The sequence below is a fragment of the Apodemus sylvaticus genome, chromosome 8 (assembly GCF_947179515.1).
Source record: "Apodemus sylvaticus chromosome 8, mApoSyl1.1, whole genome shotgun sequence".
Taxonomy (NCBI): Eukaryota; Metazoa; Chordata; class Mammalia; order Rodentia; family Muridae; genus Apodemus; species Apodemus sylvaticus.
The window spans coordinates 89,861,627-89,886,944 of NC_067479.1; the positions used below are offsets into that span (position 1 = coordinate 89,861,627).

At 45.3% G+C, this 25,318-nt stretch overlaps 1 protein-coding gene across 1 annotated transcript; it reads left to right on the forward strand.

Moving 5' to 3' along the window:
* The first annotated feature begins 14,150 nt into the window (after window positions 1–14,150).
* Window positions 14,151–20,984, forward strand: LOC127690799 (double homeobox protein B-like). The gene is made up of 5 exons (XM_052190308.1): window positions 14,151–14,172; window positions 15,447–15,601; window positions 17,984–18,077; window positions 18,529–18,674; window positions 19,662–20,984. The coding sequence occupies exons 1-5, from the start codon at window positions 14,151–14,153 to the stop codon at window positions 20,304–20,306; spliced, it is 1,062 nt and encodes a 353-aa protein (XP_052046268.1). The 3' UTR covers window positions 20,307–20,984.
* Window positions 20,985–25,318: the final 4,334 nt, after the last annotated feature.

Genomic DNA, 25,318 nt, shown 5'->3' on the forward strand with positions numbered 1-25,318 from the left:
AAGTAAGTGTGACTTACTGACTGCTGAACAGGAAGGGACTTGTGTTTTACTGGGGAAGGAATGTTGCTTTTATGTCAATGAATCTGGCTGGTAGAACAAGATATGTAAATGCTCAAAGAGCTCCGGGGGAACCTCCGGGCACACTATACTCCCAACACCCCTTCCCCTTGGTACTCTAACCCCTTGGCAGCAAGGCTTCCCCCCCGCCCCCATCCTTGGCCCCATCCTAGCCATTGGAGTCTTGCTTCTTTTGGCATCCTTCCTCACGTTCTGAAGCTGCAGATGAGTACCCTTGCAAAGATCACTACTAATCGGGTCTTGGTTCAATATCAAATTGTTTCTAACATAGGCAGTTATTCTGATGATACCTCTCCCTTATAAAAAGAAAAGGGGAAGTTGCAGGGCAGTGGACCATGAGAGGAAGTCTGGTTAGTTTGAGCTAAGGATTGAAGCCCCAGGGACCCTGAAGGGACCATAGGAGGAGACTCTCCTGCTCCCGACACCAGGCCCCTGTCATGTAGCCACAGTCGCCCCATAGAAAGAATTGTGGCCATCAGTCACATAGGGGCAGTGTCCTCAAGCCCCTCATAGATGAGGCATCCCTAACATCTCAGACTAAGCCAATAGGAAGCACCTATTGTCAGACCCCTAATTCACCCCAAAATAGTATATGAGATCCTATCCAGAAGAGAATTATCCACTGTCTGAGAGCATCTATCACAAGAGCTGTAACACTGCCCAGGAAGAGAACTGCTCTCCTGAAGCTTTTGCCACCAGAAGCTCTCCTACACTCCCCTCGCTGGCTAGCCAGCCACCCCAACCTGCCTTGCTGCCAGTGCAGTGTCTCAGAGCAACAGCAGCTGCTGGGGCAGGGGTGCAGAGCGGCAGTGGCAGAGGCAGCAGCAGCAGAGGCAGCAGCAGCAGCAGAGGCGGCACTTCCCCTCCCTGCTCCTACCCTTTCCCCTTCTCTTGAGCCCTCCCACCTGGCCAGGCCAGAGTTCTCCGCAGAGAGCATCCTGTACACAGATCTGCAATTTAACTGGTTCCAGCTTAATTAGGTCTTAAAAAAGACTCCAATTAACTAGAGGCAGAGTGCTTATTGGCTTTTTGTCACCAAAATAAACAACCTAAAAATCTAAAACATATGTTTTGAGCCATAGAAATTGTCTTTCTTTCTTTGCTTCTTTCCTTCTTTCTCTCTTCCTTTCTTTCTTGAGATTGTGTGTGTGTGTGTGTATGGGTGTTTTGCCTGCACATGTCTGTACCATGTGTATGTAGTCTTTAAGGAGGTAAGCAGAGGGTCCTGGAATCTTTTGGAACTGGAGTTGCAATGGTTTGTGCAATGGTTTGTAGCTCTGGGATCTTGAGAGTAAACTGGGGTCCTCTGGAAGAGCAGTCAGTGCTCTTAGCAGCTGAGCAATCTTTTTAGCCCCATTTCTTTTTGAAACAAAGTCTCAAGTATCCCTGGCTAGCCCTGAGAACTCCCTATGTATCAAACTTACTATGTAGCTGATGATAACCTTGAATTTCTGATCCTTCTGCCTCAGCTCCTTTGTGTTATGTGCTCCGTTATACTTGGTCCCTGCAGTGCTGTGGGTTGAATTGAGGACATTGTGTAGAGCAGAAAAATAATACTAACAGAGCTACACCCCTAGCACACAGCACACAGCACACGTTTTCTTTTCTTTCTTTCTTTCTTTCTTTCTTTCTTTCTTTCTTTCTTTCTTTCTTTCTTTCTTTCTTTCTTTCTCTTCTTCTGTCTTTTTGAGACAGGGTTTCTCCTTATAACCTTGGCTGCTGTCCTAAACCTTGCCCTGTGGATCAGGCTGGCCTTAAGAGCACAGAGATGGAGAAGACTGGCTGCCTCCATGACAGGCTTCAAATTGGCAGTCCAGGAGACTAGGCCTAAGCACTGGGCAAGTCCAGGCCAGTCAGTTTACTAGAAAAAGAACCCAGGCTCCAGCCCCCAGGCCCCAGTAATGGCTTTGGAATATCAGAATCCCCTAATGTGCTTTAAATCAGGCCTTCAAGCTCACGTGGTCGTCTATCTTGGTAATGGGAGATCCCAGCATGCTTGGCTTCTGCAGAATAAAACACTCTTTGCATTTACATATTATCTGAGTCTGGAGTATCACTTTTTGATGAATCATGGACGCTCACAAGATCCACCTGCCTCTGCCTCCTAAGTGCCTGGAGTAAAGGCATGTGCCACCACTGCCTGGCATGTGTACTTTCTTAATGGCCATTTGGCCCTGTTGCCTTGGGCCCTCAGCAAGGCCAAACAGTGAAGCGTGCTTAGTTGAACAAAGGTACTTTCAACCTGAGGGCCAGGAATTGAAAAGAGAGAGGAAAGGGCTGGGTACTAACAGCTCTTTCAAAGCGTACCCTTGGTAGCCTTCCCCCAACTAGTCCCCAAGTCATAGTTTCCTCTAGTTCCCAAAAGCAACTTGGAAGGGCTCTGCTTGCTTCCCCCAGCTCATTCTGTAGGTAATCTGTATTAGTCAGGGTTCCCTAGAATCACAGAACTTATGGGTATTCTCTATATAGTAAGGGAATCTGTTGATGATTTACAGTCTATAGTTCAACTCCCTAACAATGGTCAGCCTCAGCTGTGAATGGAAGTCCAAGGATCTAGCAGTTGCTCAGTCCCACAAGGCAAGCAGGCGAAGAAGAGAGAAGCTTCCTTTTTTCAATGTCCTTAGGAAGGTCTCCAGCAGAAGGTGTGGGCCAGATTAAAGGTGTGTACCACGCCCGCCTGAATCTGGAACTTGCATTGTCCCAGATGACCTTGATCTTTTTTTTTTTTGGATTTGGTTTTTTCGAGACAGGGTTTCTCTGTGTAGCCCTGACTGTCCTGGAACTCACTCTGTAGACCAGGTTGGCCTCGAACTCAGAAATCCGCCTCTGCCTCCCAGAGTGCTGGGATTACGGGTGTGTGCCACCACAGCCCGGCAACCTTGATTTTAGAGATCTCCTTGCCTTAATCTCCTAGGACTCGTAGCCGCGATGCCTCAAGATCTCCATGCCAAGATCCAGGTCAGAAACTTGTATCTCCCAGACTCAAGATCAGGATCACAGGAGAGCCTTTCAATTCTAGATTGTAGTTCATCCCAGATATAGTCAAGTTGACAACCAGGATTTGTAGGAGACTGTTGAAGTCAGACATGTCTTTCTCAGGCCTGAGCAGGGTCAAGGTGAGGGCATTAGTCACGGGAAGTGGTCTGGTCAGTCTGGAACTGTTGCTGCTGAGTACCCTGAGCTCTTGATGAGACACATTGTGCTGACGTAGACTTTAGATTAGATTCTCTGTAAAGGTCAGGTTGTTTGTCTTTACTGGTTGCTTACCGCATCCTGTTTTATTTTTTGCTGCCAAATGCATTACCATATAACGGCTATGTGAATCTGCATTAAACGAGACTTGATTAGAACCCTGTCTTGTCTCCATTTCTCATGCCTCTTGCCCCTAGGTCCTCACTCCACCTCTCAGGAACCTCTTCAAGAATCCGCAGGTAGGTTCAAGGAATAGCCACTATGTAACCCATACTCTCTTGGCATGCTGTGTCCATGTTCACAGTATACTGCCTGGAAAGCAGACCAGAACAAATCTCATCTCCAAAGGCATACCCTGAGTGACCCAGCTTCCTCTAATTAGTCTGGGGCCTAATTCCCTCCTCCCAACAGTACCACAAGCAGGCAATCACATCATTAACTTATAGCCTTTGAGATCTAAAGTATAATACTTATCTTTTTATAATGCATTTTTTCTTTTTCTTTTTTCTTGTTTTTCTTTTCAATATGTAGCTCTGGCTGTCCCGAGACTCATTATGTAAACCAGGCTGAACTTAATCCACCAGCCTCTGCCTCCCAGGTTCCGGGATTAATGGCATGTGCCCCACTCCCTGCCTGTTTCTAAGATTCTTGACCAGTTAGATTTAGATTTTGAGCCAGAGAAATTGACAGACAGGCTGAAATATTTTATTTAGAATATGGATTTTGTTGGGTGGTGGTGCATATCTTTAATCCCAGAATTCAGGAGGCGGAGGCAGGCAGATCTCTGAGTTTGAGCTCAGCCTAGTCTACAGAACTAAGGACAGCCAGGGCTACACAGAGAAACCCTATCTTGAAACAGATAAGCAAATAAAACAAAAAGAAGGAGGAGGAGGAGGAAGAGGAGGAGGAAGAAGAAGATTCTATGTCCTTCAAATGTTACATCAACTAGAAAAGGCTGTAACACAGTGATAATGAATGCATTTCTGGGACTGTTGAGAAATAGATTCAAAGACCTAATTCTGTGATAGATCATTAAGTTATAGGTGGGGTTTGGATATGGCTTTAAGTTTTTGCCTTGTAAGTCTGAGGACCAGGGTTCAAATGCCTAGATCTCTTCTGTATAGAAGTATAGAAGCAAGCTAGCTGCTTGCAATCCCAGTACTCAGGAGATAGCAAAAGACCCCTTGTGCAGGTGTGCTAACTAGACTATAATTCACTAAATAACTAATGCTATGAAGCAAATGACCTCCAGAGTGAGTGGTTTTCTTTAACAGTGTCTCTCTAACTCCTGCCAGTCACCAGGGGCCATTCCTCCAGCCACCTGTGAGACTTTCCATTGGGTTATTGGATGCACTGAGCATTCATTTCTAGGACTTTCTTGTGCTGTCATTATCCAGAATGTGTGTCTCTTTAGATTTCCCATCCAGACATTTCTTATCCAAATGATTCGGCATCTCACTTGAAGTAATTTGTCTTATTGCTATGACAGAATGCTTGAAAAAGGCAAGCCAAGGAAGGACAAGATGCAATGCATCAGTGCAGGGAAGGTGATGGTGGCGGGAAGAGCAGCACAGTCCTATAGCATTCACATGGAGGAAGCAGCCAGAGATGACTGCTGCTGCTTGCCTGGTCTCTCCTGTATTCATCATAGGATTCCAGCCTGTGGAATGGTACTATACATGTTCAGAATGAGTCTTCCCACTTCAGCTAACCTAATCAAGTAACCCAGCAGAGGCAGGCTCAGAAGCTCCACACGTGTGCCTGGAGTGATTTCTAGGTCTCTCCTCCGTGGGCCTAGATCCTGTCAGGTTGACAGTCAACACCATCACCACACACTTTCTGTCCCGACAGGCTCATGCTTGTCCCATGATGTAAAATATAGTCAGCCCAACTTTAAAAGGCCTTCCCACCACCCCTCAAACCAACAATTCAAACACTAAAAAATCCAAAGTCCAAGTCTCAGCTTGTTGCAGGATATTTGATCACACTGTGAAGCCCAAGATTCTGTTGTTTACTGGGAAAAAAAAAAACCTGTCTTTAGTTATGGTGTGGCTTAGCCCTTAGCACACACCTTTAATTCTGAACAATGAAGGTAAAATTAGTTTGTAGAAGGAAGCACTCATGTTTGGAAGTGATGTCTAATTGAGTGGCAGACAAAGTGACAAATCAGAGAAAGATCTGACAGAACAGGATCTGTCCACCTGGCTCTTACACAAGGAGAGAGGCAAGGGAAGCTATTTGAGAGAGGGAGTGGCCCAGAGGGGGAGGGGAAGGAGGCAGTTTTGCTGGGACAGTTATAGAAAGACAGGTTGTGGAGAGAGAGAACAAGCTAGACACAGATGAAGACAGAATGAGCCAGAGAACGAGAAGGAGCCAGAAGATTAGAACAGATTGCCAAAGTTAGTATGAGGCCAAGCAGAGCAACTCAATCGGAGGCTGAGAGAGAAGCCAGGTTGAATCAGTCAGCTTGGAGAGGAATTTAAGCCAGAACAGCTGAGTTGAACTACCCATCCAGAGTTCAGAAAGAGCTAGAAAGGGTGATCTTATTCAACAGCAAGTCTCAGAGACCGAAAACATTCTAGGCCTAGATTAGATTGTACAGAGGCTAGAAGCTTCCAGGATTAGGCCTAGGTTATCAGACTGAAGCAGTAAGCCTCTGAGATGACCATTACTTCAGGTGGATAAAAGATGGCCTAAGTCATCATCTAAGTGTTTGGAAATCTCTTATCAAATATCTCACGGAAGCTGCTGAAAAATAAAGACAAGCTTCGTACTGCATACTTCCAACACACAGTGGCACTAAATAAACATCTTCATCCAAAGAGGAAGACGCAAGGCACAATAAAGAATGACTGAACTGAATCAAAGCTTGACTAAAACCCAGCAGGGAAATTATCACATTCTATAGTTCCGCGTGTGACCCCTGGGCCATGATGGACTGTTCTGAGCACGAAAGGGCTTGGACAGAGCTGGCCCTCCCCTCTGCTGCCTCCTGCACAGACAACCGGTCCCTCGGGTGGCTCTTCTCCACGCTGCAGGTTTCTTGGCTGACACCCGATTGGCATCTCCACCACACAGGGTTCCATTTTCACTGCTTCATGCAGCAAGTCTCAGGATCTCCTTGGCTCGACTGCAACCCCTGCCACGCCCTGCCTGGCCTTAGCCGTTCTCTGGAATCACAGTGTAAGACTCCACAACTTGACCCACTCGATCATTTACCTTTTGTGCTTCCAAAACTAATGCCACAGTTGCATTCGGATTTGCATAAAGAATCTAGAGCTGTCCTTTTATTTTTTATTTCATTTTGTTTTTTGGTAGATGGGATCCTTTTAATATTATCTGATTAGGTGCTATCTGTTCAGGTTAAATTTGCATTTTCGTGAGATGGAGCCTTCCATTTATGGGGTCTTACCCTCAGAATACCTTTTCTTTTGTTCCAGTACAGAGCACCAGATCTCTCTCCTTCTTTAGTGTAGGTATGTGTGTGTGGTATGCATGTATGTATGCTTGCATGTGTATACGTATGTTCACGTGGGCAAGCATATGTGAGTGGGTACACATGCATTTGTGTCTTCACACATTTGGGAGCCCAAGGTTGATGCTGGGCATTTTTCTCAATTGATCACTCTGCACAGTATACATTAAGGAGGGCTATATCTAAAAAATAGTGTATGTGTATGATTGTCGTGCCTGTGTGAATGTCTGTGCACCTTGTGAATGCCTGTTGCCCTTGGAGGTCGGAAGAGGACACTGGATCTCCCAGATCTGCAGTTACTGATAGTTGTGAGACACTGGGTAGGTGCTGAGAATCAAACCTGGGCCCTCTGTAGAACAGCCAGCGCTGCGAACCCCTGAGACATCTCTCCAGTCCTGAGGAAGAGTGTTTCGAAACGGAATATTTTGGGCAGCTTGGACAGATAGCCAACTCCTGGGATTCTGCCCCTTTCTGCCTCTGGTATTCTGGGAGTACATCCGAGCCACCACACTTACCCAGCTTTTACGTGGGTTCTGGGGACTCGAACTGCAGTTTTCAGTGTCTTCCGTGCCTGGCAAGTGCTTTACCCACTGACCCGTCTTCCCAGCAGCCTCAAGGCTCTTTCACAGTGCCAATTTGCTAATCTCCCCACCACTTGCAGATGTTCTGTGGTCTGCATGCTCCTTGCCTGAAGCTTTAGCTCACTCGAATCCCTTCCCTTGCCAAAGGGCACAGTCGTTCTTCTCTTTCAGGTGCACGCCCTGCTCAGTCTTGCTGCAAACCTGAGTGAGAGCAGAGCAGCAGTCTCAGCACGAACCGAGAGCCACCCCATCCTGAAACTCCTCTGCGGAGCAAATTGTCCATCATCTTTAAGTCCAGCCACACTTGTGTTCTCAGGAAATGGACAGGCTGTACTGCTGCCCATTTCCTGAGATCCCATGAGGCTGGAGTTATAGGCAGTTGTGAGCCAGCCAATGTGAGAGCCAGGAACCAAACCCTGGTCCTCAGCAAGAGCAGCAAGTAAGCACTCTTAACTTCTGAGCCATCTCTCCAGTTCCTGGTGGACTCCTTACTGAGCAGACTTCTCTGGAGGCCTTAGTGTCTGCACCAACCCAGAACTAAGAAGCAAAACACCAGGATGGCAATAAAGTCCAAATAAATCAGATACAGAAATACAGTGACTATTGAATAAATCCGACTAGCACACCTCGAGTAATCCGTGGTCAGAATCACTGTCCCTTCTTCCAGAGGTCCTGAGTTCAATTCCCAGCAACCACATGGTGGCTCACAACCTTCTGTAAGGGGATCTGATGCTCTCTTCTGGCCTGCGGATGTATATGAAGTAGAGCACTCATACATTAAATAAATAAATAATTTTAATAATAATAATAATAATGCTAGAGAGAGGGCTAAGTGGATAAGATTATCTGCTGGGTGACTACAAGGCCCAGAGTTCAGATCCTAGTTTCTGTGTATCACTTGGCCAATATCAAGCTGGCCAATAACCCCAACTCCAGGGAAAACAGAGACAGGAGGATTGCTGGGACTTGCTGGATCCTAGTATAACTGAGAACTTGAGCCCCAAGTTGGGAAGAGACCCTGCCTCGAAGGAATAGTTAGAGAGTAAGAGAGGTAGGCACCCAGTGCCTTCTTCTGGCCTCCACGTGCACACAGAGGTTCGGGAGCCTCTGTGTATACTCACACACGTAGATACGTACACACAATGTATGTGTAGACATACACTGTAGGCATAGACACACAAACAAGGCATCATGTAGGCATGGTTGGCCGTTGCATCCTGAACCCTCAGTATCTATGGCTCCTGCTGGAAGACCTGTACAAGTCTGGGCTGGTCCACATCCTGCCAAGAGGGGAGAGGGGCTTCGGGGGCCTTGCTGCTCCTAGAGGATGTGCAGACAGTCGGGGGTTGCTTGCAGAGGGAGAGATGTTCTCCACAATGGCATAGCCACTGGTAAGTCAGTCGAGAAAGCAGGCCAAACACAGCACCCTCTCTCTTTTTCTGAGTACCTGGACACAATATGGCCTCTCATCCCACAATCTCAGCCACGATGAGCTGCATTATCTGGAACTGGAAGCCGAAATAAGCCCTTCCTTAAGTTGCTTTTGTCAGATATTCTGTCTCATCGGCAAGACGAGCAACTGGGGTGAATAGCGTCAAATTATATACATGCATGGAAAAGACCCAAGGAATTCCATTGTTGTGTATAATTAATACGAACCAATAAAACTTCTTATTTTTATTTATTTATTTATTTATTTATTTATTTATTTTTGGTTTTTTGAGACAGGATTTCTCTGTGTAGCCTTGGCTGTCCTGGAACTCACTCTGTAGACTAGGCTGGCCTCAAACTCGGAGGCCTCTGCCTCCTAAATGCTGGGATTAAAGGCATGCGCCACCACCGCCCAGCTTAAAACTTCTTAATAAAGTTAATAAAAAGGATGAAATTAAGAAAGGGGCAAAGGAAAGGGAAAGATGAAACAAGGTTAAACAAAGGCATGAGAAAGGCTATAAATGTGAAGTAAAAATTTAAAGTCTGTAAGTAAAGGTATGTAAGTAAAAGGAGCAAAAGAGTAAATAGCAATAAAATAAAGTAGAAATACAGTAAAAAGGAAAAAAAAATGTGTGTGTGTGGGATCAAGAGATCCGGGGTTCTTAGTACTGGAATCTTCCAGGTGCTGTGACTAAGTGCAGAAGCCTGTTGAAAGCTGGTGGTTTGTTTGTGTAGGGGGTTCTGCCTCAGTCAAGGGTGGGCTGTAAGCTATTAGCTTCCCCTCTTTATGTCCGACAGCTGCTGCTGGCCAAAGTATGCTTTGTGGCCTGTGGGCTGGGCAGCTTCCCACCCCATAGACACCTGCCCCTTAAGTTTGTTCATGCAGAAATGACAGGGGATGTCTCTGGAGTAAATCAGAGTGGGGGACCGAGGAGTGCTTGATTTCTGCACGGGGCGGGGATGACAACCTGTCTGCCTGGTTCCGGGCCTGCAGCCCCAGCCCAGCAGCAAACTTCCCCCCTTGGAAGGATCTGCCAGCTCTAGGCTCCCGGAGCTTTGTTTCATTCCGCGCGCAAACTCGAAGCAACTCCAGAGGCCGAGGAATCCGCCAGCCAGGACTTGGATCTCTCTGTGTCTTTGCAGGGATCCGCTGGCTGTGGGGCCCTCCGGTCTCAGCACTCTGGGAGGGAGCGCTCCCGCTGAGCTCCCGCCCCTAAAACTTCCCAGCCAGCCCACGTCCGACCCTCCCCCTGTGCATCTGCGTCGGGTAGCGGTCTGGTCTGCCACTCTGGCTCTCTGACAGAGTGGCCCCATGCTCTCTGACTTGCGACTGACTGTTCCTTGTTTTCAGAGTCCCAGAGTTGCCTAGCCTCAAACAAAAGGTCCTTTCTCGGCTAGGCGTCTGGTATAGCACTCCTGAAGCACCGGGTTGAGTAGGGGTTTGGATGCGGGGATTGGATGCAAGATTTCTTTTCCGCAGCTAACGGGCCCCACCGGAGGAGGCATTATCTCCCCTCCCCCACTGGATTAAAGCTCGCGAGTGCTGTGGGTTTATCCTGCAGCTGGGGCTGCCAGTCTTTTGTCACCAAGGCTGACAGGCTTTAGAGTGGTTGGGGCTCCAGCTCTTCTTTCCCCCTGAGGGGATTGGGACTGCAGATTGCTTCCTCCTGCCTTAGCCTTTCTATTTTCCCATCTTTTTTCATTTGTCCTGTCACCTCTTTCTGATGCTCTTTCTTTCTTTCTTTCTTCCTTTCTGTCCCGGGGATATGGTCTGTTCTTTGTTATCCTGACTCTTCTATCTCGGAGTTGAATGGAGGAAGCGTCCAATCCGCCATCTTACCCCAGAAAGCAAATTATTTTCTCTTCTGATACAGTGGGGAAGTGGGTGTGTGGAGTGGGGAGAGGAGGAGACTGCGAAGCGGACGAGGTAGTATCAGTGGGACACCAAGTCGCTGCTGGAGAGATGTTTTTCACATCCTTCAGTTTCAGATGCGATTGCCCTAATTAGGTAATTTCTGCTGCCTGACCGAAACACTCAGGCTAGATCCCTGTATCTGCAAATACATGGGGGATGAGGGACTACTGAGTCTTTCCTTGTTTTGCCATCTGAGTAGGATCCTGTGGATGTAGATAGTATTTTTCCACACACATTTTTTTATTAGCTTAGTCACGTGCCTTTTATTTTTAACTAACACTCATATCATACACAGATAATCTGTAACACACTCCATAAAGGTTAATTAATGCAACTGTTTGCACCTAGCTACGGGGGCTCCCAGGTTTTTTGTTTTGTTTTGGATTTGGGGTTTTTTTGCTTTTGTTTTCTTAAATATTTTTTTTAAACTAAAAACAACAATGTATTTTATCCCAAGCCTCAAGAATATATATGTAAAATGTTACATGCATATGAAATGTGAATTTTGGTTACCGCCAATAGAAAATTGGCAATATTAAGGAGTCAGCAAGCAATTTTTAAAACATTAATGCCTGGCTATAATGTAAAACATACTAGAATACTCAGTGGTGGAATGGACCCCCTGTGGTAAATCGTTAGCTTTCCTGGGATTGGTGGTGATGTGTGATTGAAGGGATCATCACCTCTACAGGAAAGCCTGATGCACCGCACCGGTGAGCGATTCTCTTGATTAGGCTAATAAGGTGAGAAGGCCCACGTTCAAAACCTGCTACTCCATTCCTGGGACATGGTGCTTGGTTTCCAGACTGCGTTAACGTGGAGAAGTCGCTCTGAGCAGAGGCACCTTGGCTGTCTTCCTCCTGACGTCGGAAACAGTATGACCAGCTGCTTCAGGCTCCTGATACCTTGACAACCGGGCATGGTGGACTGTGCCCTGGAACTGTGAGCCAACATGAACTCTTCCTTTCTTAAATTGCTTGCATCAGGGTAGTTTATCACAGCCAGAAACGTAAGTTTGTGTCTCAAATATCCTGAGCCTATTAGCCTTACTGAAGCACCAACTGTTTTTCTTCTTTTTTAAAGATTTATTTATTTATTATATGTAAATACACTGCAGCTGTCTTTAGATACCCCAGAAGAACGCGTCAGATCTCATTACAGATGGTTGTGAGGCACCATGTGGTTGCTGGGATTTGAACTCAGAACCTTTGGAAGAACAGTCAGTGCTCTTAACCGCTGCTGAAGCCATCTCTCCAGCCCATGTCTTTTTCTTCTTTAGCAGCAGATTCAACTGCAATTACTTCTCACTAGCAGTTTTAAATCAACTGTTGTTTTCAACAGAGGCACAATAGCCATGCGAACTTGGCATAACTGTGCCTCTTCTTTTTTTTTTTATTTTAAGATGTATGTATTTTTTTTTTTTTTTATGTGAGTATACTGTGGCTGTCTTCAGACACACCAGAAGAAGGCATCAGATCCCATTATAGATGGTTGTGAGCCACCATATGGTTGCTGGGAATTGAACTCAGGATCTCTGGAAGAACAGTTAGTGCTCTTAACCGCGGAGCCATCTCTCCAGTTCACCTATGTCTCTTCTGAGCTATTCATAGATTCGTATAAAAACAATAGCAAGAGCATACTTCTATCTGACTTTCTATAACTCTCCCCTGAACTCATTTACTCAGAAGGACAAGGCTCTGAATGTTCATTCTTTTCTTATCATATGTTGAATGTGGTTACATAAAGTTGTTATTTATTCTTTCACTCATTCAGGTATTTGCGTGTGTATGGTGGTGGGGCACGTTCATTCCATGACGTATGTGATGTTAGAGGACACCTTGTGGGAGTTGCCTCTCCTATAGGGTGTTCAGGAGTTGAACTCAGATAGTCACGACTTGGCCACAAGCACCTTTACCTGCTCAGCCAGCTCACTGGCCTCTGAAGTTAATTGTTATTAATATGCCTCGTATTAGAAGAGAGTGGGGTAGAGAAGGTAATGGCAGAGTATTCATATTCTGCATATAAGCATGCTCATGGGCACATGCATATAATGCACACACATATGTACATGCACAGCAGCAGGACCAACTAGAAAAGGAGAGGGGAGCAGTCTGGAACCAGGCCAGAGCCACAGTGCTGCTGGCTCTCATTGGTGGCTTTCTCCAGGTGACCTTCCCCAGGTGACCTTCTTTAGCTTTACTAGTTTCCCTTCCTACTTCCTAGGTCAGTCCCACCCATACTGGACAGTCTGCTTTACTTAAAGTCACCTAGTTTTCTTTTTAATCACATCTGCCAAGTCCATTCATGGCACACCTACACGGAGATTGAGTCAGTATCCTACAGAGCTTAGATTGGCTTCTTGGGTATACAATCAGACCAGTAAGGGCAGAACAAAAAACAGAAATGTGTTCTGGCAGAAGATGAGAAAAAGTTGAAAACTAGGAAACAAGGTGAGACTCCTGATATATTACAGAATATGGCCAAGTCAAGGTAATTAGGAAATTAAACAACCTAAAAAGAGTAGGAGGCCCCAGATTGCAGCTCAGTGATAGAACGCTTCCTTACCCAGTCTGTCTGTGACTGGGTTCCATCCTAAGCACAGCAAACAATGAAGAGGAGGAGGAAGATGGTGATGATGAATATAAAAATAACATGCAGGTACAATCTAGAGAGCTCAGAAATAAAACCATATACAGAGAGGTGTTAGGATGGATGCAAAATTACTCAGAAGAATCTGCACTCTCTTCCAAATTCAACTTCTCCTTTGTGGTAAAATGACTTCAGATTCCTCCTAGGTGGCTGTGTTAGTCAAATTTTACAGTGCTCTAACAAGTGCCCCAGAGCTTAAGGGAGTGCTCCCAGCTTAAGGGAAGAAGAATCCATCTTGCTCACTAGTTCAGAGCTCTACCAGTGACCACGGGGGTCCATTGCTGTGGGCCCGAGGTCAGGCAGAATATCATGACAGTGAGTCTGAGGCTCAGTTTTCTTGGAAATATAGGGGGGGGGAGAGAGAGAGAGAGAGAAAGAGAGAGAGAGAGAGAGAGAGAGAGAGAGAGAGAGAGAGAGAGAGCGAGCGCGAGAGCTCTGTCCTTGAAAGCTTGAAAGCCACACAGCCGGCAACCCATCTGCCCCACCTGACTCCCAGCACCCCCAGTTCATCTTCCGTCAAGAGTCTTTTAAACTTCAGGCCGTCAAAGGGTTAAACCAGTGATTAGCTCAACTCTCTTATGATCTAATCTTCTCTGGAAACACCCCAGAAACACAGACACACACAGAGGCGGGTTTCACTAATCTCCCAGGAACCTCTTAATCCAATCAAGTTGACTATCAAGATTTGCCACAGAGCTGTTGCATATTTAATGAGGGATTAAACAACCAACAGGTATTTAAGATAAGGGCAGGCCACCCTGGGCTTTCCTCCATCCTGTGTCTCTGTGAACAGCTTCCTTGGGCCTCTTGGGATCCAGGTGGCTGCAGCATGGATCTGAACTGTGCTACTGGTAAGTCTCCCTCCCTGCTTGGTCCTGTGGCAGTGCCAAGGTCCTCTCTCCTTTGTTTCCTTAAACCTCAGAACTTTTACGTCACACATGATCATTACGTTGTCTGAGAGCTGGTTCTGGGTGACAGTTTGAGTGACAAGTAGATGGAATTCTTGTAACTTACAGTTGACTGTGACAGCGGTCTTACAAAAGAGACTAATACTTAGAGTATTAAAAATGGACGGACACTTTACAGGGTCTCCCAGGGCTAAGCCATCAACCAAGGAGTACACATGGCTCCAGCTGCATATGTAGCAGAGGATGGTCGTGTCAGGCATCAATGGGAGGAGAGGTCCTTGGTCCTATGAAGGCTCGATAGATGCCTCAGAGTAGGGGAATCGAGGCCGGGAAGGTGGGAGTGGGTGATTGGAGGAACACCTTTATAGAAGTAGGAGGAGGGAGGATGGGATGGGGATTTCTTGGAAGAGGGTCAGAAACCAGGAAAGGGAATAACATTTGGAATGTAAATAAAATATCCAGTCGGCGAGCGACCGGCGACCGGCGGGGCGACCGGCGACCGGGCGACAGGTGCAGGCTGAGTTCAAGGCCAGCTTGGTCTACAGAGTGAGTTCCAAGACAGCCAGGGCTACACAGAAAACCCTGTCTTGAAAAAACAAAACAAAAAAACAAATATATATATATATATATATATATATATATATATATATATATATATATATATCCAATAAAAAAAAGTGGACACTTTGGATGAAGAGAGAATGAAACACCTAATTTTTAATTTTATGAAAATGTTTCATTCCAATGTTCAACTTTTATATAAAATATGTGCTTGTTTCATTAATTTGCACATTTCTTGTTTCCTTTTCTGTATCTATTATTGTGGAGGTTCTGTCATTTGTTTTGTTTTAGTTTGGTTTTTGGTTTGTTTGTTTGTTTTTTTCCGAGACAGGGTTTCTCTGTGTAGCCCTGACTGTCCTGGAACTCACTCTGTAGACCAGACTCACCTTGAACTCAGAAATCCACCTGCCTCTGCTTCCCAAATGCTGGGATTAAAGGCGTTTCCCACTGCTGCCCGCCTGCTTCTGTCATTTCTTGTGTTTAGTCTATAATGCATGTTTATGCTTATGCATGTTCTTATTATCATGACTTAAGACTCTAAGTGAAAATACATAGTCATCATTGTATGTCTGGGCTTTCTGCACGGAGCAGAGGAGCAGGAGCTCATGTCAGGAACGAGATCCTTCTTACCTCTCTGTCTGTCTTCTCTTTGCTAGGCCTACTGGAGAAAGAAGCCCGGAGAAGGCGGATCATTCTAAACCAGAGTCAGAAGGACACTCTCCGTGTGCGCTTTGAAAAGGATCCCAATCCTGATCTAGCTACCAGGGCACGTCTGGCTAAGGAACTCGGCATCTCTGAATCTCAAATTATGGTAAGTATAAGGCCTCTTTCTCTCTCTGAGTCAAGTTAAAGAGCAAAGCTAGGCGAAGTTCTGGGCATTCTCATACGCGTGCTATATCTTGCTAAGCTCATTCCATATGCAATGGAAAGATAAACCAGAAGATGTGCTTATGTCTTATGGAAGGAAATGTGGGTGGTAAGTCTGCACAGAGGGAAAGGGACAGCCAGCACATGGTTCCCCCATAGGAGGTAATAAAGTCATTATCTTGAGAATTACAGAACTTAAGAAATTATGTCATCAGCAGAGTAATGTAGAGCCCTTCCTTGTTAGCGCCTAAGGAATAAAGTTGCCATATACCTGGGAGAAAATAGGGGAGTCAAGATCTTATAAAAACTGCTGGTTTGTAAGCTAGTCCTTTTTTTCTCCTTTATTTGTTAATACTTTTTAACTTTACTCTGCGACAGTTTCATATGTCCTCTCTGAATTCCCTTCTCTTATTTTTCTCCCCATTCCCTCGGAACATCTTTTTTCAGTTTTCCTTCTTAATTTCATCTTTTTTCTTTTTTTTGCTCTGTGTAGCCCTGGCTATCCTGGAACTCTCTTTGTAGAGCAGGCTGGCCTTTTACTCAGAGACCTCCTACCTCTGCCTCCTGAGTGCCAGGATTAAAGGTGTATGCCAACCATGTTCTGGTTTGGTTTTGAGATGCAATCTTACTGTAGATTAAGCTGGTCAGAGCCTGCCTCTGCCTCTGGAGTTCTGGGATCACAGGTGTGACTGCAGCTCTCTCTCTCTTCCTCTTTTCTTCCTTCCTCTTTTCTTCAACCCTTTTCTCTTCCCCTCCCCCACGTTTTCCTTCTTTATAACCTGACAAGTTTGATGAGAGGTGTTTGCCTGTACACAGGCATGGCTTTGGTTTGGTTTTTGGACTGTCCTAGTACTCACATGCTCAGGGTTACAGACTTGATAATCAAAGATTGACTAGAGGTGTTATATACAGTCATATCACAAGGATTTGGTATTTAATTTACTGAAGATAAACCTTTAAACCTTTAGAGGTGAGAAAATGAACTCCAGTGATTTGCTATACTGACTTTAGTCTTCCGAAATTTTGGGGAGAAGACTATTTTTGTATGTCCTGATAAACTGTCCAGATATGGGAGACGATCTACACAAATAACGCTAACAAAATTGTTCTGCGTGGACACACCTGGAGACTGGATGCCCAAGAGACTTGAACTAATGAAATTGTTCCGTGTAGGCACACCTGGTGCCTGGGTACCCAAGAGAGTTGAGGTGATGGAAAAGTTCAGAGTCACGCAGGATGCTGGTGGCTTCTGAGGACCTGTCTATGTACTCATTAGCTGGAAGCTTCCAGCTGTTCATAAGGCTGCAATTTGAAAACTTATTTTGAATATCAAATCTAGAAAACATGAAGAGCCTTTGAGAACAAAGCTTGGACTTGGTGATTTAAGATTGTAAGGCCTATGCCTAGCAACTTGACTGATAATGATTGTCTTTAAGGTTGAGAATGCTAGAATGAATTATTCTGTAGAGGTTGTCCAAATAAAATACCCAGAAATAATTAAAAGCAAAATAAAACAAATACCCACACAGCAAATAATTTTAATTATAGTAGTGAATATAGTTTTTAAAACTTATTTTTATTACCTTTTAAGTGTGTGTGTGTGTGTGTGTGTGTTTTCATGTGTTCATGTGAGTACAAGTGTGGAAAGAGGCCAGAGGTGTCAGATCCCCTGAAGCTGGAGTTACATACAGTTGTGAGCCCCTGACACGGGTGCTGGGAATGGAACTCTGAAAGAACTCCTCTGGAAGAACATTAGGCGCTTGTACCTCTAACTGTTGGGCCATCGCTTCAGCCCGGGATAAGCCTTACAACTAGATGTTCACATTCATGGGAGTCTTCTTATATCTGGTTTCCCCTGAAATGAAATAATATAAGCATAAGCAGAAGTTAGTGTTAGCTGAATAGTCTTTTTTTTTTTTTTCTGTTGTCAAATCTGCCTTCCTATTTAGGAAATGATTTTCAAAGATTAAGTCTGTGTGTATTGTACATTATGAAATGATATTTGCTAAGAAGATGGGCCTAGAAATGAACAGTGGATACTTTATCTCCTTAACAAGTATTTTGTGTGTGTGTGTGTGTGTGTGTGTGTGTGTGTGTGTGTGTGTGAGGGGGTTGGGGGAGCAAGAGGGAGAATGAGCATAGAGATTCTTGTTGGTATTTTGAATAAACATAACAGTAGAAACAAAAGACTGATATCTTCCTGTTCTGGACATGGTCTCCAGGGCAGGTGCCTGATCAGTTTGTTTGGCTGATGTCTGGAGTGATCTAAACGGAACTGCATACACTTCCTGTGTAACCCCTCTTTTCATTTTCTCTCTCCACATAGACTTGGTTTCAAAAGCACAGGAAGATACGGAAGCAAAAAGAGTTTGCATATAGCTCTGAAGAAAGCCAAGAGCAGGGACAGGATCAACCTACAGGTAAAATTCACAAGTTCAAACCTAGCTTCTCCATAGATTTCTTTGGGAGCATAAGCAACTGCACGTTGTGGAGAAATAGTCTATAGAGGAAGCTCAGACTAGGACCAAAGATAGCATACTCTTTGGGCTTCCCAGGGTTAGAGATATAGACATTATCTCACTGGGTGTGGTACCTATAATCCCTACTTTGGGAGCTGCAAGCCAGTTGATCAAGACAGAGGTCAAGGTCATCCTAAAACTCAGAAATCCTCTGCCTCCCAAGTGCTATGATTAAAGGAGTGCACCTCTACTACCTGGCTCATTGTTTCTTATTAAGGCCATGTCTTGTCACCTCTGGGGTTTCATCAAGCCATTGCTTTTATGAACAAAGTTCATTCAAAATTGTTTTTTTTTTCAAGTTTGAATGTAAAAACTGACTTGCAAACCCTGTTGTGTGCTTATGTTGAATTAGTTAAAGAAGCTAGAAGGAGCAGAACGCATTTCACAAAGTTCCAGATTGATATTCTAATTGAAGCTTTCGAGAAGAATCGATTCCCTGGGATCATTACCAGGGAAAAACTAGCTCAACAAACAGGCATCCCAGAATCCAGAATTCACGTAAGTACATGTGCACACTGTCTCCGGTAGCTTATGTGTCCTTACTGGAAGCTGCTTTTCTCCTGAGCTGTCGCTGGACAAAGGCAGGCTATTTGAGGTTGTCTCTCTGCTCTAGGCATGGGATGCAGACACTTGGTGTTGCCAGCAACAGTCTGGAGAAACAGTCTCATCAGACCTGCAGAACCATAGGAAATAGAAATAGCAGTTAGCTGAAAGTGTGAAAGCCACTCTTGTTTCCAGAACATAGTCCTTGGAAATACTGTAAAGTGAGCCCTGGAGGGTGAGGGTGTTGTTCTCTGTGTTAGGATGTGAGCTGGCATCCAGATGCCTCTGGCCATGGGGCGGCTGCTTACCTAGCCCTCGCTGTTGGCTAAGAAATCTAGACTGAAGCCTGCACAGTTTGAGAGTCCCTGTTCTGTGTGTATTGTGGAGATGGATACGAGTTCTTCAGAGGCATCCTTAGATAACCCAATCTTTGGATCAGTCATTGTGCCTCCGTGCCCTCTGGGAGCTCCACATTCTTAAGAGCCTCTTGGCGAGCAGAAATTCACCCTTTGAGAATTTGATTTCTCCATCAGTACTGGGTATCAGATGGGTGGAGTCTAACTCTTCTACCTTTCCAACTGCAGTATTATTTTACCCATGACCATGTGCCATGCCTTACTTAATCTTGATTGTGAACTTAGACTGAGAAACACAGATTAGTCAGACTCATCTCCAGGTGTGTTGGCGAGGTGAGGCGAGATGTTCCCAGAGCTCCTTCGATCAGAAGAGCTCTGAGCTAATCACTGCAAAAAATCTGTTCAAAACCCAAGTGGGTTATTGGGAGGTGGTAGAGATGTGGCATGTGGGCTCTAATGGGAGGAATTGAAGTTTCAAGAACCTACATTTGAAGGTCCCCTTATGTTTGTTTCCGTTTAGCAAACCTAAGAGACAGGTGGAATCACTTCTGCTGTTCAGGACTCTCTTTGTGTATGTGTGTTTTAGATATGGTTTCAGAACCGGAGAGCCCGGCACCCAGACCCAAAACAGAGCACTCGGGCAAAGCCTCATCCGCCCCAGCGCAGCCAGTGCCCCGCCCAGAAGACTGCTGGTCAACTGGATCCTTCCAAAGCTCACACAAGCAGCTGTTCAGTTACACTGCCTCTTTCTCCACCCCACACACCAAATAGTCCTTTGGATCTCTCTAAGGGCCGCGAGAAGCAGTTACCAAGGACCACACTACAGCCCATCCAGGTTGTACAGCCAAGGGGCGATGATCAAAATCCTTCGTCGTTTATTGGTCGCTTATCACCGGTAAAAACTCCAGGAGAAGAGAGCTTCCATACCCAGCCTTCTGTACCGCTCTTAACCCAAAACCGAGGATGTAATCCCAGTGAGAACAGTTGTTTGGCTGTAATGCCCATAGAAGGTTCTACTCCGGTTCCAGCTATTAATCAACACTTCTGGAAACTGGACCAAAGAGAGTCCACCTTTCTCCAACACTGGGACGAGTGGTTCCAATCCATGCTTGCTGAATGGATGCCTGACAGAGACTACTGGTCTGAGAAAGCCGAGCTGCATCCGTGGCAGGAGCAGTTTCGGCAGCTCACCAATGTATCTGATCAAGCAGACCAAACTCCACAGCAGTAGGTTTGTGCCTCAAGCCTTTTCCGTTAATTCCTCTTTAGCACGGATTTTTTTTTTTTTTTTTAGGAAAGGAGCTCTTCTTTTGCCATCCAGGTCCCCAAGTGGATCTCTATGCATGGCTTGGAGAGCTTCTCAGGAGAGTTTCAGGTTCTTCACATGGGGAGAAGCACATCAGTGATGCAGATTCAGGAGAACCTGCCCTTGGGCATGAAATCAGTGGATATATTTAAGAATAGGTGTGCAGAATTACAGAACAAGTTCAAATGAATATGCACACAAAGGGAACAGTTATTTTTAGTCTTAATTTATTCTTGAGATCTGATCTTGCAGTTATTAAGGCTGGTCTTAAGCTCCTGTGCTTAAGTCAATCTCCTGCCTCAGCCTCCTAAATAGTCAGCACTACAAATGTATCTCTCCATGTCCATCTTGGTTTTAATTTTAATTATTCTTTTTAAAAAATTTACAGTTTTATTTACCATGCTATGTTTTAAAGTGTCTCTCACAAGTTCATGTTTTGAAATCTTGTCTCTCAATGGCGCTCTTTGAATCTGTGGAGGCTTTTCGGCGGGTCCTGACTGGCAGACCATAGGCCAGGGTGGTACCTTGAAAATTATATCCACCATGTGAACAGCATGCACCACATGTTCCTGATGTGTAGACAGACTCAGTCACCATGCCTCTCCTGTGATAGTGGACTAGAACATTCTGAAAAGAATCTAAATAAACAGTCTTCTGTCAAGTTGCTTCTGGTAGATGTTTTGGTCACAGTGAGTTAAAAGGCACTAATACTTACTGGTTACCAGCGTAACAGTCACTCAGCCTGTGGTACAGTAGCTCTGACTAGATGCTTAGTCCTGACTGGTATGAAACTTCATAGTCATTTGAGTCATTTGAATAACCCTATCAATGCCACAGATGGAATGCCCCAACGTGCAGAAAATGTAGACTTTCACAGCTATAGAGGGCACAAGCCCAGTCAGCGGGTGCTTGCGGTTCTCAGGGCTCTTCATTGCTTGGGGCTTTCTGAATTCTCAGTCTCATGTAATTTTTTGGTGTTTTGAGACACGGTTTCTCTGTATAGCCCTGGCTGTCCTAGAACTCACTCTGTAGACCAGATCCGCCTGCCTCTGCCTCCCAAGTGCTGGGATTAAAGGCGTGCGCCACCACTGCCCGGTGTCTCATGTAATTTTTATGTGAGTATATTGTCACTGTCTTCAGACACACTAGAAGAGGGCATCGGATGCCATTACAGACATTGTGAGCCACCATGTGGTTGCTGGGAATTGAACTCAGGACCCCTGGAAGAGCAGCCAGTGCTCTTAACTGCTGAGCCACCTCTCCAGCCTGCTCTGTGCAGTGTTACATCTAGCATCTCTTCTCGACTTTTTAGGAGTCCTACACATATGTGCTCTCTTAACCCTGACTGCATATTTGAAGATCTTATCTGTAGGTACAGCGCCTTTGCTGTTAAGACTTCAGCACATGCTTGGCCCCCTACTGAACACTATTGAACACTGTAACCCCCCATTTTCCCTTTCCTTACCCTATGCTAACCACGATTCTATTGTGTATGTAGTGGGGGTGGGGTGGGAATGGAGGTCAGAGGTCAAGGTCCAGTGCCTTCCTTTACCTCCAAATAGAGAAATTGTTCTCTATTTTTCAAAAGATTTATATTTTATGTATGTATGTATGTATGTATGTATGTATGTATGTATGTATGTATATGGGTCTGGGTGGTGGTGGTTATGGTCCCATGAGGACAGGTGCCTGTGGAGGCCTGGGGTTTTAGATGATCTCAATATAGAATTGTGAGCCACCTAACAGGGATGTTGGAAACAAATTCAAGTTCTCTGGAAGAAAAGTATTTGCTCTTAACCACTGAGCCATCTCCCCAGCCCATCCATCTTATTTTGTGAGACAGGGTCTCTTGCTGAACCTGGAGCTTGCTGGTTGAGAAACTGTCTGGCCAGGCAGCTCCAGGAAGCTTCCTGACTCTGGTCTCCAGTACTAGAATTACAGCTGCTTCGACACCTGGCTTTTTATTTATTTATTTATTTTTAAGATTTATTTATTTATTTTATACATATGAGAACACCACCATTGCACCAGAAGAGGGCACCAGACCCTATCACAGATGGTTGTGAGACACTGTGTGGTTGCTGGGAATTGAACTCAGGACCTGTGGAAGCAGAGCCAATGTTCTTAACCGCTGAGTCATTTGCTCCTCTTCTTTTGTTCGTGATCATCTCTGACTGAGATGAGATGCAATCTAAATGCAGTCTGGCTTGTGTTTCTTTAATGACTTGTCAACTCTTGCTATTCTGTCCTGTACTTTTAGAGTCCATTTCAGAAAGTCCTTGATTATATCTTCATAGCTTCACCTATCTTTTCTCTGCTTGCATTCTTGCAGTTAATAGCTTCATTGTTTTTAATTTAAAAAAAAAATTGAGACAGGGTTTCTGTATATAGCCCTGGCTATTCTAGAATTCATTCTTTATACCAGGCTGGCCTAGGACTCAGAGATGTAAGTGGTGGAATTAAAGGCCTAAGCCACTACTGCCTGCATGAGCAGTCTTCTATTAAGATCTTATATTCACTTGGGAGGCAGAGGCAGGCGGATTTCTGAGTTTGAGGCCAGCCTGGTCTACAGAGTGAGTTCCAGGATAGCCAGGGCTATAAAGAGAAACCCTGTCTCAAACAAAAACAAAAACAGAGAGAGAGATGGGAATCTAGTTCTAATCTTCTGCATGTGGACACCCCTCACTAAGGAAGATGGTTTCTAATCTATCTTTTTGGTAATGTTGTCAAAAATGTAATGGCTGTTGTTATGTGATCTCACTTCTGGGTCTTATGGTCCATTTGTATACTGGCTGGGTTTGTGTGTCAACTTGACACAGGCTGGAGTTATCACAGAGAAAGGAAATGTTTCCATGAGATCTAGCTGTGGGGCATTTTCTCAATTAGTGATCAAGGGGGGAGGGCTCCTTGTGGATTGTGCCTTCCCTGGGTTGGTAGTCTTGGGTTCTGTAAGAGAGCAGGCTGAGCACGCCAGGGGAAACAAGCCAGTAAGTAACATCCCTCCATGGCCTCTGCATCAGCTCCTGCTTCCTGACCTGCTTGAGTTCCAGTCCTGACTTCCTTTGGTGATGAACAGCAATGTGGAAGTGTAAGCTGAGTAAACCCTTTCCTCCCCAACTTTCTTCTTGGTCATGATGCTTGTGCAGGAATAGAAACCTTGACTAAGACAGTTTGGTTTTGCATCTATTTTTAAATTAATTAGAGTTATTTTTTCTGTACATTATATAATGGGAAGTATGCAAGTGCTGAAGATGGCGGCTTTTAGGAATTTGTTCTTTCCACTATGTGAGTCTCAGAGATCAAAGGTTGCCAGGTGTGGCAGCAGATATATTTACCTGCAGAACAGGCTCACCGGTCCTGTGTGTATTGTTATGACAGTTCCATACCAGCTGTGCTATCCTGGCTCTGTAGTACCCTGAAGGCACGGACTGCAACACCTCCAGGATTGCTTTTTACTCAAGATTACTTTGGCTATTCAGGATCTTTTGTATTTTCACGTGAATTTTAGTATTGCTTTTCACTAATTTTTGGAAGAAAGTTACTGGAATTTTGATGCAACTGGGTCTCTTTCAGTAATATGTCTCCTTAAACAATGTTAATTTTGATGCTCTGTGATTGAGGCAGGATTTTCCCTCTTCTAGAATTTTATTTGACTTTGTTTGTCAATGCTATGTAGTTTTTGTTTTTGTTTTTTGTTTTTTTTTAAAGATTTATTTATTATATGTAAGTATACTGTAGCTGTCTTCAGATGCACCAGAAGAGGGCATCAGATCTCTTTATGGATGGTTGTGAGCCACCATGTGGGTGCTGGGATTTGAACTCATGACCTTTAGAAGAGCAGTCGGTGCTCTTACCCACTGAGCCATCTCTCCAGCCCGCTATGTAGTTTTTATATAGAGGTCTTTTAGCATCTATGCTTAAATTTATGAATTAGGTATTTTCAATTTTAAGAATTCAACTTTTTTTGGGCTGGACAAGGACTTGTAGCATCATTTGGGCTTGAGATTGGGAGGGGAGGGGGAGAGGGGAGAGGGGAAAGGGGAGAGAGGAGAGGGGAGAGGGGAGAGGAGGAGAGGGTCTCTTAGCAGTGGAGTCTCTGGTTGTTTACTTGTATGGGGTGGGAGAACTGGGAGGTAAGAAGTCATTCTGTCTCTGAGGTGCAAACAGGTCCGACCAGAAGGTGCTGTTTGCAGGCTGGGTCCTGTCTGATTTCCCCGCCCGGCACACAGGCCTCTACAACTGCTGCAGACTTGAATTCTTTCCAGTAGTCACTGTGCGCAGGTTCAGGCACACAGTGCGCACAGGAGCCTGCCTGTCCTTACACTTCTCCTGCCAGCTCAGTCTAGGAACTGCCTGCTTGGCTGTCCCTACATCCCTGGCGCTCTGCCAGTGCATGTGTGGGCAATGCCCCACTTCCTGCAGTTCCACCCAAAGTCTCCTAGAAAGTCATTGAACCAACGCGGAGTTCTCCGCGAGGACGGGAAGGCACCCCCAATGCTGGCTTAGCTGCACAGGTCCCAGCCTCTATCTAATTCACACACCTCAGGCCTCGTTCCGACCTTTCTCCAGAGTCAGGTTGTAGTTCCGAAATGGAGGCGGCCCCTGCTTCCCGCAGCCGTCGAGACCAGTTTCTTGGCCTCAGGCTATTCCTCACAGTAGATGCTTAGTTAGCCAACGCAGAGGCTTTTGCAGCACCGAAAGGTTCGCTGGTTAAGACCTCTCTTAAGATGCTCCCACACCAGAGCCCCAGGGAGGAAGCTACAGAGTGCAGGGGCTCTTCAGGGGTCTGTTTTCTGCTCAGATCACAGAACTTCTGAGCCCAGTTTGGCAGGCTGTTATCTGTGCATCCGTGGAACTCCTCCGAGGCTTTTCTTTGATTTTTGGGCTCAAAGCTCCAAGGAGGGGAACTCTGCCTTCCCTATCCTGTTGCCCGGAGT

What these genes read in the sequence shown, in the direction of transcription:
- LOC127690799 (XM_052190308.1), top strand. Translation starts at nt 14,151, where the DNA reads ATGGATCTGAACTGTGCTACTG. An exon ending in GGATCTGAACTGTGCTACTG is followed by an intron (nt 14,173 to 15,446) that starts GTAAGTCTCCCT and finishes TCTCTTTGCTAG; the next exon opens with GCCTACTGGAGAAAGAAGCC. An exon ending in TCCCAGAATCCAGAATTCAC is followed by an intron (nt 18,675 to 19,661) that starts GTAAGTACATGT and finishes TGTGTGTTTTAG; the next exon opens with ATATGGTTTCAGAACCGGAG.